The sequence below is a fragment of the Stegostoma tigrinum genome, chromosome 1, assembly GCF_030684315.1.
Source record: "Stegostoma tigrinum isolate sSteTig4 chromosome 1, sSteTig4.hap1, whole genome shotgun sequence".
NCBI lineage: Eukaryota > Metazoa > Chordata > Chondrichthyes > Orectolobiformes > Stegostomatidae > Stegostoma > Stegostoma tigrinum.
The window spans coordinates 157,834,201-157,851,380 of NC_081354.1; the positions used below are offsets into that span (position 1 = coordinate 157,834,201).

Below are 17,180 nucleotides of genomic sequence, written 5' to 3' on the forward strand. Positions count from 1 at the left end.
TTTTGCCTTTCCTTCCGAAGTACTGAATATTCTGGCATATTCAGTTTCCATTCCTGGTCACCCTGGAACCATGTCTCCATAATCCCAATTACATTATAGCATGATTTAATCAAAATATGCCACAGGTTCATGGGCTTAATGGTCTACTCCTAATTTTTGGGTTTTGTTCTAAAAGTTCAATTACTGAACATGTCTAACCCTGAGATGGCATATGGTGTGCAACTGAAAAGGTCACATCAAGGCCAAAGCTCAGCCACAGTTACATTTTAATGAAACAGCAGAATTTCCTACTACCTGTTTCTTTCATCCTCAAATTCTAATATAGCAGTATTTTGCTTTCACATTACTATTTAAAATAAGAATTAGGAATACAAAATATTCAAAGCACTGAATCCATCCTTACTGAGCTTTAAAAATTCACGACAGCCAAATTGGTATTGAACCTCAAACAAAAACAGAAGTTGCTGGAAAAGCTCAGCAGGTCTAACAGCATCTGTGAAGAAAAAATAAGAGCTAACGTTTCGGGTCCGGTGACCCTTCCTCTTTGACAGAGATTGGAGAAAGGAAGGGTCACCAGACGTCAAACATTAACTGAGGTTTTTATCGACAGATGTTGCCCGACCCGCTCAGTTTTTCCAGCAACTTCTGTTTTTGATCCTGATTTACAGCAGCCCCAGTTCTTTCCATTTTTGTTAATGTAATGTTGAACCCCAGTTGTCATCCCAGAGCAGAATTTGAGTGTGTCTCACATTCGTAACATGCTATTGAAGTGTAAAGATGAAATTCGGGGCATTCAGCAGCAAAGATGCTCCCAACTCTGCAACGACTGGGTGTATAAACCATCTCGATGACTTCTCAAGCTCATCCCACGGCCTACCCTGTGTTGATAGGACGGGTGCTCGCGGTCACATGTCTCCAGGTCCTAGTCTCGTAACGAGCTAAATCAGCAGCCCAGGGGATCATCGGATCCCAAGTGATTCTCTCTTCTCCCTGCGGTCTAACATTAACCGGGAACTTATGAACGTCACACACCACTACTACAACCACGCTCTTTAACTTCCCAAGAAATAAGACAGCACCGTCTTACCCCTCTAGCGGGGTACTTGCTCCGAAGGGGCGTGCGGGGCGGAGGAGACACGTGTGGGGAGGCGGGGTCAATGCGTGAGGGACAATGGTCCCGGCCAATCGATTCAGCGGTACCGGAGACCACGTGGCAGAGACTGGGCGGAAACCATGATGAGGCACAAGCCTGCCTAGCCAACCGTTGTGAGAGGGTGGGGAAGGAGATCACGTGGGATGGCAAGGGGCGTGATCAATTTATAAGTGACGGTTCAATTTGCCAATGGGCCTGCTTAGATCGCGGGTCAATCTGGATGGGCGCGGGCAGGGACGAACCTGACTGGGCTGACGGACGGGGTGGGGATCGATTCTGCACGCACGTATCCATTCGGATCCCGCGTGCGGGCAGTGAGGGGCGGGTTTTCGATGGGGCTGAGCCAATCGAATTCGGCCGCCCGGCAATAATGGGCGCGGCCTCACTCTTTTCGACGATGGACTGAAAGAACAAAAGAAACAAAAAAAAATCCAGGGGCGCTGGCGCTTTTGTAGAAAGAAAATTATTTTTTTTAAAAACGGCGTAAAAAAAATCAAAAATCTTTATTATTTAATGAGGAACAAATATTTAATGTTAGTCTTGCCCTGTTAACATTATAACAATGCCGAGTAGTGCAGTGTTTACAGACATGGAGCGGGACGACGGCGAGGCTGGGCCTCTCCACATCGCCATGGAGCAACTCACCGTTTTCGGCCTGGACGAGCCCTCGCTGTCGTTGCCGCCGCCACCGCCTCCTCCTCCTCCTCCTCCACCACCGGTGTCACTAGCTCAGCACCTCCGGAACCTGGAGTCGGATGCTTCCTCATCGCCTCCTCCTTCCCCCGCTGCTGGGCCCGGGCTCGAGCCGCTGGCCGTGCCCGGGCCACCCCTCCTCCTGCAGGGCCCGGTGAGCGGGAGTCAGCAAGGAGCAGTCCCGGCCCCATGTCCTTGCCCGACCACCGCTCCTGGCACCACAGCAGTAGTAGCAACAGGAGGAGGTGGTCTGCCCCTGGTTTCTTCTGTCCTGGCTCTGTTCGAGGCCGAACAGATCCAGCTCCAGCAACAACAACCGCGAAAGAAGAGCGTTAACATGACCGAGTGTGTGCCGGTGCCTAGCTCCGAGCATGTCGCCGAGATCGTGGGCAGGCAAGGTGAGTAAAGGAGCAACTCGAGCTCCCTGAGCTAGCTCCTGCACCTCTCCATCTTTATCTGTGCTCCATTCTGTCTCTTATCCAACGTTTCCCGTTCCCATTCAGTGTTTTTATTTCCTTCCATATCTCTAACCTTATCATCTTTATCACTGCATTTCTCTCTTTTCCCCATCTTATTTTGTCTTCTCCGCCTACCATGCCTTCGCTCTTTGTTTCCTTGACTGTCGTCTCCACCCATCTTTGCATTATCTCACCGAGTTCCCGTTTCAGGCTTCTTTTTATTCCTCTTTTTCTCGTGTGTACACGAGCAAGCAGTTTTAAATTCTCAATAGTGACATGTAAATTTTTGAGCATTCTTTTTGAGTTGTATGCATTCTTTAAGTAAGGTTCACTCCTACGTAGGTTTAGATCTCCTACTCTATTTTTTTTTAACTAAATAGTACCTGGCTTTTGTTGTTTTGTCATTTTTCTGACCGCATTATTGCTCTGAAAATTGCCCAGATGAATAGCCAAGCAAACATCCAAAGATGTTGTGTATACATTTTCTGTATCCATAAATTGGGTCGAACATAATAGAAGTTATGCCAAAGATGCAGTGATCATGAAAAAGATCCCTGCCAAGTAAAAGTGTTAATATAAATTCCAATGTGTCTTTGAATTTGAAAATGTTAACTGGTCATAAAATTTTGAGGTGCGAGGCTTTGTAAGTATTTGTGTAACCTGCTTTTGTTTGCACTGGTTTGATAAGAAACACTTTGTTGTAAAATAACAAAAGTATATATGCCAGTAGGTCTATCCTCAATATCAGAAAGAAAATCTGTGCCCTGACACTTAGACTGTAAAGTATCAGATGTTGAGAGCAAAATTTTAACTTGAAATCGTTCCCTGAATTGAAAACACATCTGGTGTGCATTTTTTTGGTGCTAACCTCTGACTAATTTGTTAAAGCCATGTTATCTATTTTTAAGTTGTTCAAAATTCATTTTTGCTTAAAAAAGAGCAAGTGCCTCAGAATATTACTGAGTTTCCTGTATCCTGACCAGTCAAAATGTGTAAAGCAATTATTTTCACAATTAGGATTTGATTGCCTCAATGTATATTAAGCTCCTTGTTGTATCCAAACTTTATCAACTGTTAATTACATTTGCTGTCTTCAGGCCACATGAGACTGATAGGTATAGAGAGCAATTTGCATGTCTGCTTTGAATCGTTCAATATATAAAACTCATCAATACCTGCTGTCGTCCCTAATTCCAGTACCCCACAATCATGATCTTGCCAAACCATCTCGATTTCGATGTGTATAGAGTCATAGAATCATACAGGACAGAAGCACAACAGGTGCTGGAAACCTGAAAAACAGTGATGGAGAAATTCTGCAAGTCTGGCAACATCTATGGAGAGAAGCAAAATTAAAGTTTCGAGTCTAGTATGACTCTTCATGAAGGTCAGTTCAGCAGAGTGCAGTACATACCACAAGCGTTCTCAATAGGGAATGATTTAAATTTAAAACTTTACCAAAAAGTGCTCAAAACCCAATATTTTGCAGGGTAAGTTTAGGGATACAGATTTTCTTTCTCAGATCAAGAACAAAATCCACTTTTAGGTGCACCTTTTTTCATGCAATTCAATGTTTTGTTCTTTCAAACATAGATTTGCCATTTCAGATGTGGTTTCTGGGCTTCTTTAAAAAAATCTTACACATCTTTTGTATTTGTAGAAACGCATGAATTAAGTCCTTTTGTAGTTAGTAATCCTTTGCAACACAGTGACCCTGTATTTCCTCATCCAATGTTGCATTCCCACTCATGTTCCACTTGTGCATAGAAGTAGCCTAACAGATCAGTGTGAAACTTGAAAGATTGCAGCTTAAGTTTGCAACAAAGTTCAAAGTTTCCATTTCAATAGAAACTCATGTCATTGAATGTGGAAATGTTGTTTGTCAGAGATATTAAGAATTATCCTAATTTGGGAGGTCACAGTCTTTTGCTCAGTTACAGTCTCTCAATCTGATTAACTCCCTTATAAGGAGCTGCTTATAAATATAAATGGAGTGTATTTAAGTCTCGTGTTCTGATTTAATTTTTGAAAGCTTGTTGGCGTTGTTATAGTGCCTTTTCATATCCATCTCGGGAGGCTTTACAGTCAATTAATTACTTTGTGTGGCCGCTGCATGATATGTGCTGGTCAGTTTGACCATGCCAAGTTTCCATAGAAAGTGGTATGATAATGACAAATTAGCCTTGTTTTTTAGTGATGCTGATTGAGAGAGAATAATTTGCTAGGGCACTAGGATGTGACCCCTGCATGTTTGTGTAGCAGTGACGTGGGATCACATGCATTTATCTGAGAACGTCCCAACAACATGTAGAAATATGACAATACCAATGCAGCCCTCCATCAGTATTGTGCTGGTGAGTGAACCTTGATTTTTGAATTCCTGTCCCTGGTATGCTACTACTCGTTTAAACCCATTATTTGGTTGCATCATGTCACATGCAACAAAGTTGACATAAAGCCACCTTTGTGATAGTGTGGCAGTCCCAGCAAAACAGGAATTAGAGGGGATCAAGGGAAAACTTTTATACTTCAAGTCATACCTGGCCAAAAGGAGGAGGGTTGCCATTGTTGGAGGTTAGTCATATCAGTGCCGTAACATCTCTGCTGGAGTTCCTCACAAGCTTCTAATATCTTCTACCTGTTCAGAGATATTATTGCATCTCTCTGGAACAGATGGGACTTAAACTCGGGCCTCCTAGCTCGGAGGTAGGGACAGCATCCCTGCACCACAAGAACCCCAGTAATTCATGGTTGTGCCCCTGGCTCAGCCACTTTTAGATTCTTCATCAATGACCTTCCTTCCATATAGAGCCCAAAGTATGGGTGATTGAAGACCAGAAACTCGACTGGACCATCCATTCAAATACTGACTACAAGAGCAGGTTAAAGCCTTGCAATCCTGCCGCAACTAACTCCAGCACCTGACTTCCCAAAGCCTGTCCTCCGTCTAGAAGGCACTAGTCAGAAGTATAATGAATGGATGAGTGCAGCTCCAACAACATTCAAGAGGCTTGACTTTGACAAGGATAACAAAGTCACATTGCCTGAAAAGCTCAGCAGTCTTGGCAGCGCCTGTGGTGAGAAATTAAGAATTAATGTTTCCAGTCCAGTGACCTTCCTGAAGAACTGGTCATACTTAGAAAAAAGTTGCTTCTTTTATGTAGAAGGTAGGCTGTAAGGGACTGAGTAAAGGGTAAACAATAGGAGGAGATAGTCCAGAGGGAGAGAAGAACAGTTGAACAAAGGAGTGGATAATGGTCAGTCGAGGAGAATGAATGGGGGACTAATGGGTGCTATTAGTGGCTAACAATGCGTAGGGTGTAATGGCAGGCCATGTGTGCAGACATGGGGTGTAGGATGTTGTAGTAAGGACACGAAAGAAGGTGCTTCAAGCCTTAAAATTGTTGAACTCCATTTTGAGTCCGCGGGCTGTTAAGTTCAAGTGGAAAATGAAGTACTGCAAATACTGAGGCGAGTAACTCACTACCTGACTCCTCAAAGCCTGTTCACCATCTACAAAGCACAAGTCAAGAGTGTGATGGAATACTCCCCACTTGCCTGGATGAGTGCAGCCCCAACCATACTCAAGCTTGATAACAAAGTGTGAAGCTGGATGAACACAGCAGGCCAAGCAGCATCTCAGGAGCACAAAAGCTATTTGTGCTCCTGAGATGCTGCTTGGCCTGCTGTGTTCATCCAGCTTCACACTTTATCTTGGGACCTGCAGATGCTGGAGAATCCATTATCTCTGATACTCAAGCTTGACTGTTTGATTGGCACTACGTCTACAAGCATTCACTCACTCCACTGCTGATGCTTTGTAGCAGTATAGTATGTACTATCTACAAGGTACACTGCAAAAATTCACTCAAGGTCCTTACACAGCGTCTTCCAAACCCACAGCCTCTTACATCTAGAAGGACAAGGGCAGCAGATATATGGGAACACCATCGCCTCCCAAGTCACTCACCATCCTGACTTGGAAATATTTACTGTCGCTGGATCAAAATCCTGGAATTCCCTCCCTAATAGCATTGTGAGTCGACCCATAGCAGGAGGACTGTAGACCTTCAAAAAAGCAGCTCACCACCACCTTCTCGAGGATGACTAGGGATGAGCAAGAAATGCTGGCCAGCCGGCAACGGTCACACCCCACAGATGAATTTTTGAAAAAAATTTCTAGCTTGCACTGGGCTTCACTGGAGTACAGCAGCAAACCTGGGACACCAGTGATGACCAGGGAACAGTGGTTTGCTGAAATGGCAGGCAACTGGAAACAGTCTTTTTTGCAGACGAAACTAGGTGTTCTGCGAACAGTCACCCAGTCTACGCTTTTCTCCTCCCCCCCCCCCCCCCCCCCCCCCCCCCCGCCCAGCCCCAATCTAGAGAAGACCACATTTTGAGCAGCAAATGCAGTAGACCAGATTGAGGGAAGCACATGTACAGTACTGCTTCACCTAGACGATGTTTTTATACCCTCGGTGCTGAAGGGAGAAAGTCAACAGGCAAGTGTTGCACCTTCTGCAATTAAAGGGGAAGATGTCTTATGGATATGGTGGGGGGGGGATTGAAGGAGGAGTGGACCTGGGTATCCCGGAGGAACAGTTTTTGCAGAAGTTGTCAAGGGAGGGGATGGAAATATGTCTGGTGATGACAGATGAAGGACAAAGCAATCTGCTTGATTGGCACTATACCCACAAACATTCACTCAGACCAATTCAAAGTTTAGTAGTAGGGGTGTATAGCATCTACAAGATGTGCTACAGAAGTTTGCCAAGTCTCTGTAAACATCACCTTTCAACACCCGTGACCACTACCATCTAAAAGGACAAGGGTAACACAATCCCAGTGTATCGATGGTAGAGAATTCGGTGGTAATGTTGTTGAAAGTCATGGTGAAATAACTCTCCAGGTGAAGACACAAATTTTTGAGTAATTAACAAGAAAAGGATGAGATTTCCTTTTCAAATCCTTGCTGTTGGTATGTAGGACTTGGGTATAGAACTGAACAATTCAGATTATGTTGGAGCAAATTCATGTTGCTCTCCATTTTATCTTAGAAAGTGTTAAATATTTATACCTGTGCAGATTCTGTAGCACTCTCAATACTACCATGGATATAGAATGCTGGTTGTTGCCGGATAACAGCTTGCTTAATTGGCTTGGAGTTGAGATGTCAAGTATCATGTAAAGGGTGAAATTGAAATTATAAACTGTACTTTCTGCAGATGCCTTATCTTCTCAGCTTGAAAATAATTACGGAACAAGTAATTCCATTAATTAACAATTGGGTATGTTCTGTAAAATATATAGGGCAAAATGGGGAGTTTAGTACTTGAAGTGGAGGGAACTGTAATCTATAACATTGTCTTTCCCTATGTGAATAAAGTGGATTAGTAACTTTCATACTGTCGGCTGAGGGTTATTGAATGAGTTGCAAGTTTGTAATCTGCACAGAACAAATTGAAACCAACGCGTTGCTATTCTGCCTATCTGAATCGGAATAATTGGATCACTTTCAGGATGGCAGTCTGTTACTATTTGGGGTACCAAAGATCAGTGCTATGTTCACAGCTCTCCGCAATCTATATAAATAGTTTGGATATGGGGACCACTGAAAAATATTTCTAAATTTTGTGATGCCAAGTTGGATGGGAACCTAAGTTGAGGCTTCAGAAGAACTTGGGTAGGTTCAGAGCATAGGCTACAAAATGTGAGCTTCTTTCATTTCTAAAGCAAAAACAGATGCAGAACATTTTTAAATAGTGAGAAGTTGGGAAGTGCGGCTTTCCAAAGGGATTAGGTGTGCTGATCTTGCTGCAGTTGTTTCGAGCCTGAGGGCTTGTACACAGATTTTACCCCCTTCATCTAAGAACATAGAACAATAAGGCGCAGAACAGGCCCTCGATGTTGCGCCGCCCTGTGAACTAATCTAAGCCCCTCCCCCTAAACTGTCCCATCATTATCCATATGCTTATCCAAGGACTGTTTTAAATACCCCTAATGTGGCTGAGTTAACTACACTGGCAGGCAGGGCATTCCATGCCCTTACCACTCTGAGTAAAGAACCTGCCTCTGACATCTGTCTTAAATCTATCACCCCTCAATTTGTAGCTATGCCCCCTCGCACAAGCTGAAGTCATCATCCTCGGAAAAAGACTCTCACTCTCCACCCTATCTAATCCTCAGATCACCTTGTATGTCTCTATTAAATCCCCTCTTAGCCTCCTTCTCTCCAATGAGAACAGACCCAAGTCCCTCAACCTTTCTTCATAGGGTCTGCACTCCAGACCAGGTAACATCCTGGTACATCTCCTCTGCACCTTTTCCAATCCTTCCACATCCTTCCTGTAAAGAAGTTGTATGCTTGCCATGGGAGGAGGGTTCTCTGGTAATATCCATATCACTCAGTGGGTATGTCCATGTTCGAGTCCCATTACGCCTCGGAGGGGTGTCATGACATACCTGTGCAGGTTGACGAAAACTACTTGCTGTGAAACAAGCACAATGGAGGCCTAGATTCATACCTGCAATGGTGGGATTATCTTTTGCAGTTGCTTAATTTTTGTTGAAAGTCTGAAAGAACAAAGGGACAATATCATTGAAACTTGTTACGGTAATCTCCCCCAGTATCTAGTATGCATGGGGAATGGAGGATGTCGGTAGTTGAATCTGCTGTTTGCATTTTGGGAGAACCCAACTTGCCATTGCCACAACATGGAACTGTGTCTTAAAAATGAGTTGTCAGGACTGCTCGTAAAAACAGATGTATCTAACTGTGATGGGTGATTATTTGCAAATCAAGTTATGCTTAAAGAAAGCTAGCTCAAGATTGTAATCCATTATTCCCTTCCAATAGCTAATAACAGCAAAGCTGTATCCAGACACCAAGCATCTTGGATTCTCACTTGAGCAGCATTTGAAATTCAAAGGGAAGTTCTGAATGCTTAGGATCTGGAAATGGAGTTTAACGGTAAACTCTTGCAGGATGTAACAGGTTGCTGTAGTTAAGATGTTTCCCCTGACTGCTAAGTCTAAAACCGCTGGGCAAATCTCAGCACAAGGGATAGGTTGTTTTAAAACTTGAAGGGTAATGAATCTTCAGAATTATCTACCCTGGGGGATGTTCAAGACAGAAAGCAACTGATTTCTGGGGAGTAACAACATTTGACAAGTGGCATTGAGGAAAATGATCAGCTTTAATCTATCTGAATAGGGGTATGGGCTGAATGGCTGACTCCTGTTCCTACACCTTAAAATCCACCTCCCTGTACTAAACCTTTGATAATCCATCGCTGTCTTTCAATATGGTTCCAGATTTTGTTTATTTGCATCTGAAGTGCCTTGGGATATTTTCATACATTTAAGGACAGTATGATGTCTTAAGCTGTTGTACACCATGCAGGTCTGCACATTTATCCAGAACTGTAACTGGAGCTAAATTATCAAATATTCTATGTCTGCCTTACCCTACTGTTTTAAGAAAGATCATTGACAGAGCAGTTGAAGGAATTGTGCTAAAGTAGTGGCTTGATATTTCTGCAACAGTTGGTCTCTGGTAATGCATAGATATCTGTCTTTGTCTGGTAACGACTTCAGCCACTGAAGGGGTTCTCCTCCGTACCTACTCTAAGTTTTAGAAAGAAACTTGGGATGTTTTTCAACACCAGCTGTGCTGTATAAACAAAAGTTGTTCAGCTTGTTGCCATATGTCTGTCAAATATGATTTTTGAGTTGAGGGCATTGGCGGTTGCGCTTTAGCCTCTTGATTGCCCATGTCTGGACTGAGATTTTAATTTGGAGCAATGGTTGGTAAAAGTGTTTTAAAATATGATCAATGTTAGCTTTCTAGTTCATTGTTTTTGGGGAATAGCAGTTCACCCTTTAAACTGTATAATTTATCGACTGAATTTTTTGGATGCATTGCTATTATCCTTAGTGTCTACCAGTCCATTAGGATGGATGAAGTATTTATATGTATCTTCATTAGCAAACTGTCTTCAGTGGAAGAAGCCCATCATTAAGGACCTGTCTCTGGTAGGAATCTGGCATATGAATCATTTTTAAGCAACTGCTTTAGTGCATTGCTTAATGGGAATAAGACTGCAATCAATATTGGCATAGCCATGTAGGTTCTACGCGATGAAGTCCTCTAGTTCAATGACTGTAAGACTTAAGAGCAGAATTAGGCATTTGGTCCATCAAGTCTGCTTTGCCATTTGATTGTGGCTGATACTATTCTCAATCCCATTCTCCTGCCTCCTCCCCATAACCTTTTGATTTCTTTTACAAATTAACGTACCTAAAGGATCTTCAATGAGAAGGCCTCCCCAGCCTTCCATGGCAATGAGTTCTGCAGCAGCACCACCCACTGAAGCAAATCTCCTCATCTTAGTTTTAAAGGTTCATCTCTTCACTCAGGCACACTTCTCACCAAAGTGCATAACCTCACATTTTCCTATATTGCGTTTCCATCTGCAACTTTGTACAATCCCCTAGCCTGTCAGTCATCCTGCAACCTCCCTGCCTCAACACCATCTGTACCTCCACCTATCTTTTTGTCATCTGCAACAATGCCCCCAGTTCCTTCATCCAGATCATTAATGTTTAACGTGAATAGTTGTAGTCCCAATATTACATAACTCTACCAGTAACTGGCTGCTGTCTTGACTTTGTCCATCGTATCTTAGCCGTAAACATGAATCCTTGTCTAATTTAGCAAACTCGGATGCAACATAGTGTCAAAGATCTGGAAATCCAAATAGATCATGACCACTAACTCTGCTTTGTCAAACTTGTTATTATCTCCTCAAGGAATTCTAACAGATTTTGTCAGGCATAGCTCCTCTTGCTGAAGCCACACGGACTCAACCCTGTTTTACCGTGCACTTGCAATTCACAATCTCATCCCAATAACAATGGACTGTAAAATCTTACCAATGACTGTGGTCAGGTTAACTGGTTTATAATTTCCTGTCTTCTGCCTCCCTGTATTTTAAAGAGAAGTGTTTCATTATCATTTTTCCAGTCCTTTGGGACCCTCCCTAGGATCATTGTAGGGACACTATGTGGAGGCAGGCCATTTCGCCCATCGAGTCCACACTGGCCCCCCAAAGAATATCCCACCCAGACCCACCCTACGTTTCTGATGACTAATCCATCTAGCCTGCATATCGCTGGATACTGTGGGCTAATTAGCTTGGCCGAGCCACCTAACTTGCACATCTTTTGAACTGTGGGAGGAAACCAAAGCACCTGGAGGAAACCCATACAGATTCTGGGAGAATATGCAGACTCCACACAGAGTTACTCAAGAGTGGAATGGAACCTGGGTCCCTGGAACTGTTGGGTAGCAGTGCTGATCACTGAGCCCTAGTGCTATCACTGACTCTAGTAATTCCTGAAAGATCAGTGTCAATGCCTGCACAATCTCCTCCACAATCCTGGGATGTAGTCCTTCTGGTCAAGATAACTTATCCGTCTTCAGGACTTTCTGCTTCTCTGACATCTTAGTGATGGCCATTACACTTAACTGTGCTCCTGGACTTGCTTGAAGTTCTGATATGCTGTTGGTGTCATTCACTATGAAGAATGATGCAGAGTACCTGTTCAGATCCTCTACTTCAGAAATCTCTGTTCCCCCCCATTACTACTATTCCAGTCTCATTTTCCAGCAGTCCAATGTCCAATCTGGTGCCTCTATTTATATCTGAAAGAACTCCTTGCAGTCTTTTATATTACTGGTTAGCTCACCCTCATTTCATCTTCATGCCGTCTTGATTTTTATAGGCTTCTGGTTGGTTTTCCTGGGCTTCCTAATCCTTTGGCTTTCCACTAATCTTCACGTTGTATGCTTTATTTTTTCTGCTGTCCCTGACTTCCCTTTTCAGCCATGGTTGCCTCATCCTTTTCTGTGTGAACAGTCAGTTCTAGCTGACAAGTGATGTGTTCGTCCTTTTATTCCCTAAAATGTATTGTTATGCTTGATTCCTGACTTACTGTTTTGGTTTACAGTGTTGACCATGTTCTGGAACCCTTGCTTGTCATATACCTCCCTCGATCAGGTGCCGGAATTGTGCTCTTTGTGAATCAGTTAAACAGCATTCTTGTGGTTTATCATCCGTTGGTTTAGTAAACTGTTTTCATTTTTTCTGTACTTGCCCCCTCTTGGGAGCAATAGGGAGAATTACACTATTACCATTATGGATATTACTTGATAGAGGAAGCAAAACAAATATAGAAAATGTTTGGATAGTTCAGAGAATTTTTCTATGTTTAAGCAAGTTAACCTGAATGTACTGTTTCTCATTGAAAGAGATTGACTGACTGGAACTTGCGGTTTGGATCCCTGTAAAACTGAATTGTATTGTGTAGTTCAGTCAGCAGCATTGAGTTTTATGTTGCTGTTGTACCTTGTTGAATCTATTAATTGTTATACATAGATGTGTTTTAGCAAGACTGAACCTATTCAATAACTAAAGCTTGACATAGACAATATTAATTTTCAAGTTATTGTTTCTGATGTCTGCGTATGGTTTGTCCAACTGGTCCAAGCCTGATTCCTATCTCCTCTGGGCTTACTGGGAAATCAACATAGCTCAATTTGACAATTTAGTCAAATTCTCACTCGCATTTCTTTATTACAGCTTTGACAGCTATACCATTTGCTGCTGAGACTCTGATCTCTGAATACTTTTATTTGACTTTTTATTTTGTTCTTTTTGAACTCTGTCCTTTTGGCCAACTTAAATGTTTCAATTGATGGCCCTTTCAATAGTGACCAGCACTGCCTTGGAGGATTACCAGCCCTCACTGATCTAGTTTATGCTGAAACCTGGATGTTGTGGTGCAACACGTGTGTTGATAATCCCACTGTTATGGTCTTTTATAAGTGACCATTAGTTTATTGTTTGCAACAGTTATTGCTTAAATGTTGCTTCTGCCACTTTGATATTCAAGTTTCTTTCAAATTGATCTGATTAATGATCTGTAGTTTGTCACAGATAAATGTCTCATTAAATCTATTAAATGAATTATCTACTAAATTGACTTTTTCCTCAAAATATTGCCTGACCTGTGTGTTTCCAGTTTTCTATCTATCCTTAATTGTCTTATCCGTACAATCAAATTTGAATTTTTCAAGGAGATGAATAAAAATAATTGCAAATGAGCAACCAGCAGCAGTTGTCTATTATCTGTGAGGAATAGTAACAAAATTACTCAATTTCTGGTTTTATAACCCATGAGTCTACATAAGAAATCAGATTTTATTGTTTATCAAAGCAAATAGTGCTATTTCTTTCTTTCTGTTTCTTAACCCTTTTTTTGTGCATTTTGTTTGAGGTTGCAGTGACGCCAACAGCACAGTTCAGTTTCTGCACCTACTGAGTTTACCGTGTCTGTTCACTTGTGGGGCATGGGTGTTGCTGACCAGCCGGTATTTCATGTTCCCTAGTTGCCCTTGAACTGCTGCAGTCTGCATGCAGTAAGTTGACCTACAGTGCCACTAGGGAGGCAATTCCAGGATTTAGACCCAGCAACAGTGAAGGAACAGTGATTTATAATTGAGTCAGATTGGTGAGTGAAATTGGAGGCAGATTTGCAGCTGGTGGTGTTCCCATGTATCTAGTGTCCTTGTCTTTCCAGATGGAAGAAATTGTAGGTTTAAGGCACTGTCTACGGATCCTTGAATTTCTGCATTGCATCTTGTAGGATAGCACACTACCGAATTAGGTTTATTGTTGCATGTACTCACTTTACGAAAGAACAGGAGTGCAGTGAAAAAGTGTACACATTGCCAACACAGCTCCATTTTGGGTACAAAATGCCTAGGTACTAATCTTTGGTACAAAAATAGAAAAGAAAAAGTTACACCTCAGGTATACATATTTTCTAACTTGTACTATGAAATAAAGCTAAAAAGATGGACAGTACAACCTTTCTATAAGGGCGTACATGTGGTCTAACCAGGCTCCCACCCATTCCCAACCAATAACCACCTTCGCTCCAGGCCTGCTGGCTGCCAAACCTGCTTCACTCCAGGCTTGGTGACTACTGAGGAAAAAGGCATGAGGAAATTGAAAACAATAGGGGAAAAGTAGAAAAGGAGCCGACAAGCTCAGGCCAGAGCATCCCACTCTCTTGCCATCTTGAATATGCTGCTACTGTCAGTGGTGGAGGGAATGGATCCTTGTGGATGTGGTGACAATCAAGCAGGCTGCTTTGTCCTGGACTATACCAGGCTTCTTGAGAGTATGTGGGTGTAGGTTCAACAATTCTGCCTTCTTGAGCTCTCCACTTACCAGTTATCTGTTCGTAATGAGTGCAACCATGTGGTCCTCTGGGACTATGGTGTGACATTACAATAATGCATAATGTTTTACATGGCTGGTGTTGCGACTGTAATGACATTCAGGAAATCGACTAACCATTCTAGGGTTGATAAGTATTGGTTATACAAATGTAATTTAGCCACTAACATTAAAAAAATAGCATGTAGGTAGGCGTGGTATACAAATTTATTGGTTGCAGGATTTATTTTGAGAATGTGTTTAAATACTACTGTAGTTGCAGAACTTGATGTGTTTTGCTTAGTATTTGTAAAAGCAGCCACTGAAAGCATCCAGCTAATATACTTAAGTAATTTAACAAAATAAAATCAATCTACCCTTGCCTAGTCTGACCTACATATAAATGTGGTCCCATCACAGCATGATTCATAATTTCTTTATAAAGTTTCCCAGTAGCTACTATAGCTTGAATGATTTAAAAGTAGCATCAGAAAGTAGGTATTAAAATGCCAGTGGATTGCTTTAAATTGTTAAGATTTCATCAGATGGGAGGTATGGTTAGTAATTTTGCAGATTACCACCAAAATTGGTGGTGTACTAGGCAGTGAAGAAGGTTATCTCAGTACGACAAGACCTTGGCCAGCTGGTTCAGTGGGCTGAATGGTGGAACTGTGCCTGTAATAGTGTATTTCCACGCCAAGATGATGTATGAGTTGGGGGGGAAATTTACAGCCTTTGTCCTCCATGTGTTTTTGAAGGAGCCGTGATGAGTTGCTGAAGTGCATCTTGTAGCTGGCATACATTGCTGCCGCACTCGGTGGAGGAAGTAAATAATGATTTGGAGTGCCAGTCACCTGGCTAATTTGGCCTGTATGGTGTCAAACCTCTCATTGGTGTCACATTTATCCAGACAACTGGACAGTATTCCATCACCCTCCTGATGTGTGCCATGTGGATGCACAGGTTCTTGGGAGATGGGGCAAGTTTATTTTTAAAATTCACAGCATCTTATCTGGTCTTTACTGTTGTGTATATGGCTAGTCCAGAGGCCTAGGTTATTGCTGTGGGGAGACCCGTTCAAATCTCAGCCCAATAGCTTGTGGAATTATTTGTAATAACATCTGGAATAAAATCTTCATTCTGAAATAATAGTTACTGAGAAACTATTGTTGATTGGTGAAAAAGCACATCTCTTTTACTCCTTGTCTGTTCTAGGTATAGAAATCTGGCCTTCTGAGTTGGGCTCTGAAAAACTCTCAATTAGCTCTTATTAATAGACAATTCGAGTTCCGGAACCAAGAGGTTATGGTGAAGCTGTACAAAACTCTGGTGTGGCCGCACTTGGAGTATTGCGTAAGGTTCTGGTCACTGCAGTATAAGAAGGATGTGGAAGCTTTGGAAAGGGTGCAGAGGAGATTTACTAGGATGTTGCCTGGTGTGGAGGGAAGGTCTTATGAGGAAAGGCTGAGGGACTTGAAGCTGTTTTCATTAGAGAGAAGAAGGTTGCGAGGTGACTTAATTGAAACATATAAAATAATCAGAGGGTTAGATAGGGTGGATAGGGAGAGCCTTTTTTCCTAGGATGGTGACGGCGAGCACGAGGGGGCATAGCTTTAAATTGAGGGGTGAAAGATATAGGACAGATGTCAGAGGTAGTTTCTTTACTCAGAAGTAAGGGAATGGAACGCTTTGCCTGCAACGGTAGTAGATTCGCCAACTTCAGGTACATTTAAGTCGTCATTGGACAAGCACATGGACGTACATGGAATAGTGTAGGTTAGATGGGCTTGAGATCGGTATGACAGGTCGGTACAACATCAAGGGCCAAAGGGCCTGTACTGTGCTGTTATGTTCTATGTCTTAGCAGGCCACTTTCCTACTGCTCGCAAGTTCCCCTCAAAACCACGCTCTGACCTGATTTGGAAATGTCAGTGTTCCTTTAGCATTGTTGAGTCAACGTTCTGGAGCACTCTTCCCAATGTTATTGTGACTATACCTTCACCAAATGGACTGCAGTGGTTCAAGGTGGATCATCACCCGCTCTAGGGAAACTAGGAATGAACAGTAAATAGCTGCTCCAGTCTCTCTTTCGTCACGTAAATGAATCTCATACCTATGAAATGGTGAACAAATGGCATTGAATGTTAGGTTTATCCTTTGAACTTTTCTTAACCACGTATGTTGGCTAAATATGTAAATTAATTGAGAAACAAATTTAGAAGCCTCTGCAACATGAGGTGTGAAGATGCAATTTTCTCATGTCCTCAGTCTAACCTACTTTCTGCAATAAATAGAACTCTCGTAATTTCATTTGATTTTGTGCCATTGGTTAATTTCTTTTTTTCTCTCAAGCCTTGACACATAATAAAGCTACACATTTTCCTATGTCTGAATGACTTTGTGATGAGCTGATCGGAATTATTCTGCCATGTCACTGGATCCCTTGCCAATGTAATGTGTATACTCCCAGAGAATGTCAAGCAATTGACTGAATCTTGATGTTACAAAGCATGTGACGAGCAATAAATCCTTTGTTTATTTTTGTCCTATTAGATTTAGAACAGCCACCAAGGTCTGCTTACCTGA

The 17,180-nt window shown here is 42.3% G+C and overlaps 1 protein-coding gene across 1 annotated transcript in view; it reads left to right on the plus strand.

Moving 5' to 3' along the window:
• Window positions 1-1,536: 1,536 nt before the first annotated feature.
• LOC125456064 (RNA-binding E3 ubiquitin-protein ligase MEX3C) overlaps window positions 1,537-17,180 on the plus strand; it is a 45,217-nt gene continuing 29,573 nt past the window's right edge. The window contains exon 1 of the mRNA XM_048538733.2: window positions 1,537-2,244. Coding sequence (XP_048394690.2) covers window positions 1,716-2,244 — 529 coding nt within the window. The 5' untranslated portion in view covers window positions 1,537-1,715. The remainder of the gene's footprint in view (window positions 2,245-17,180) is intronic.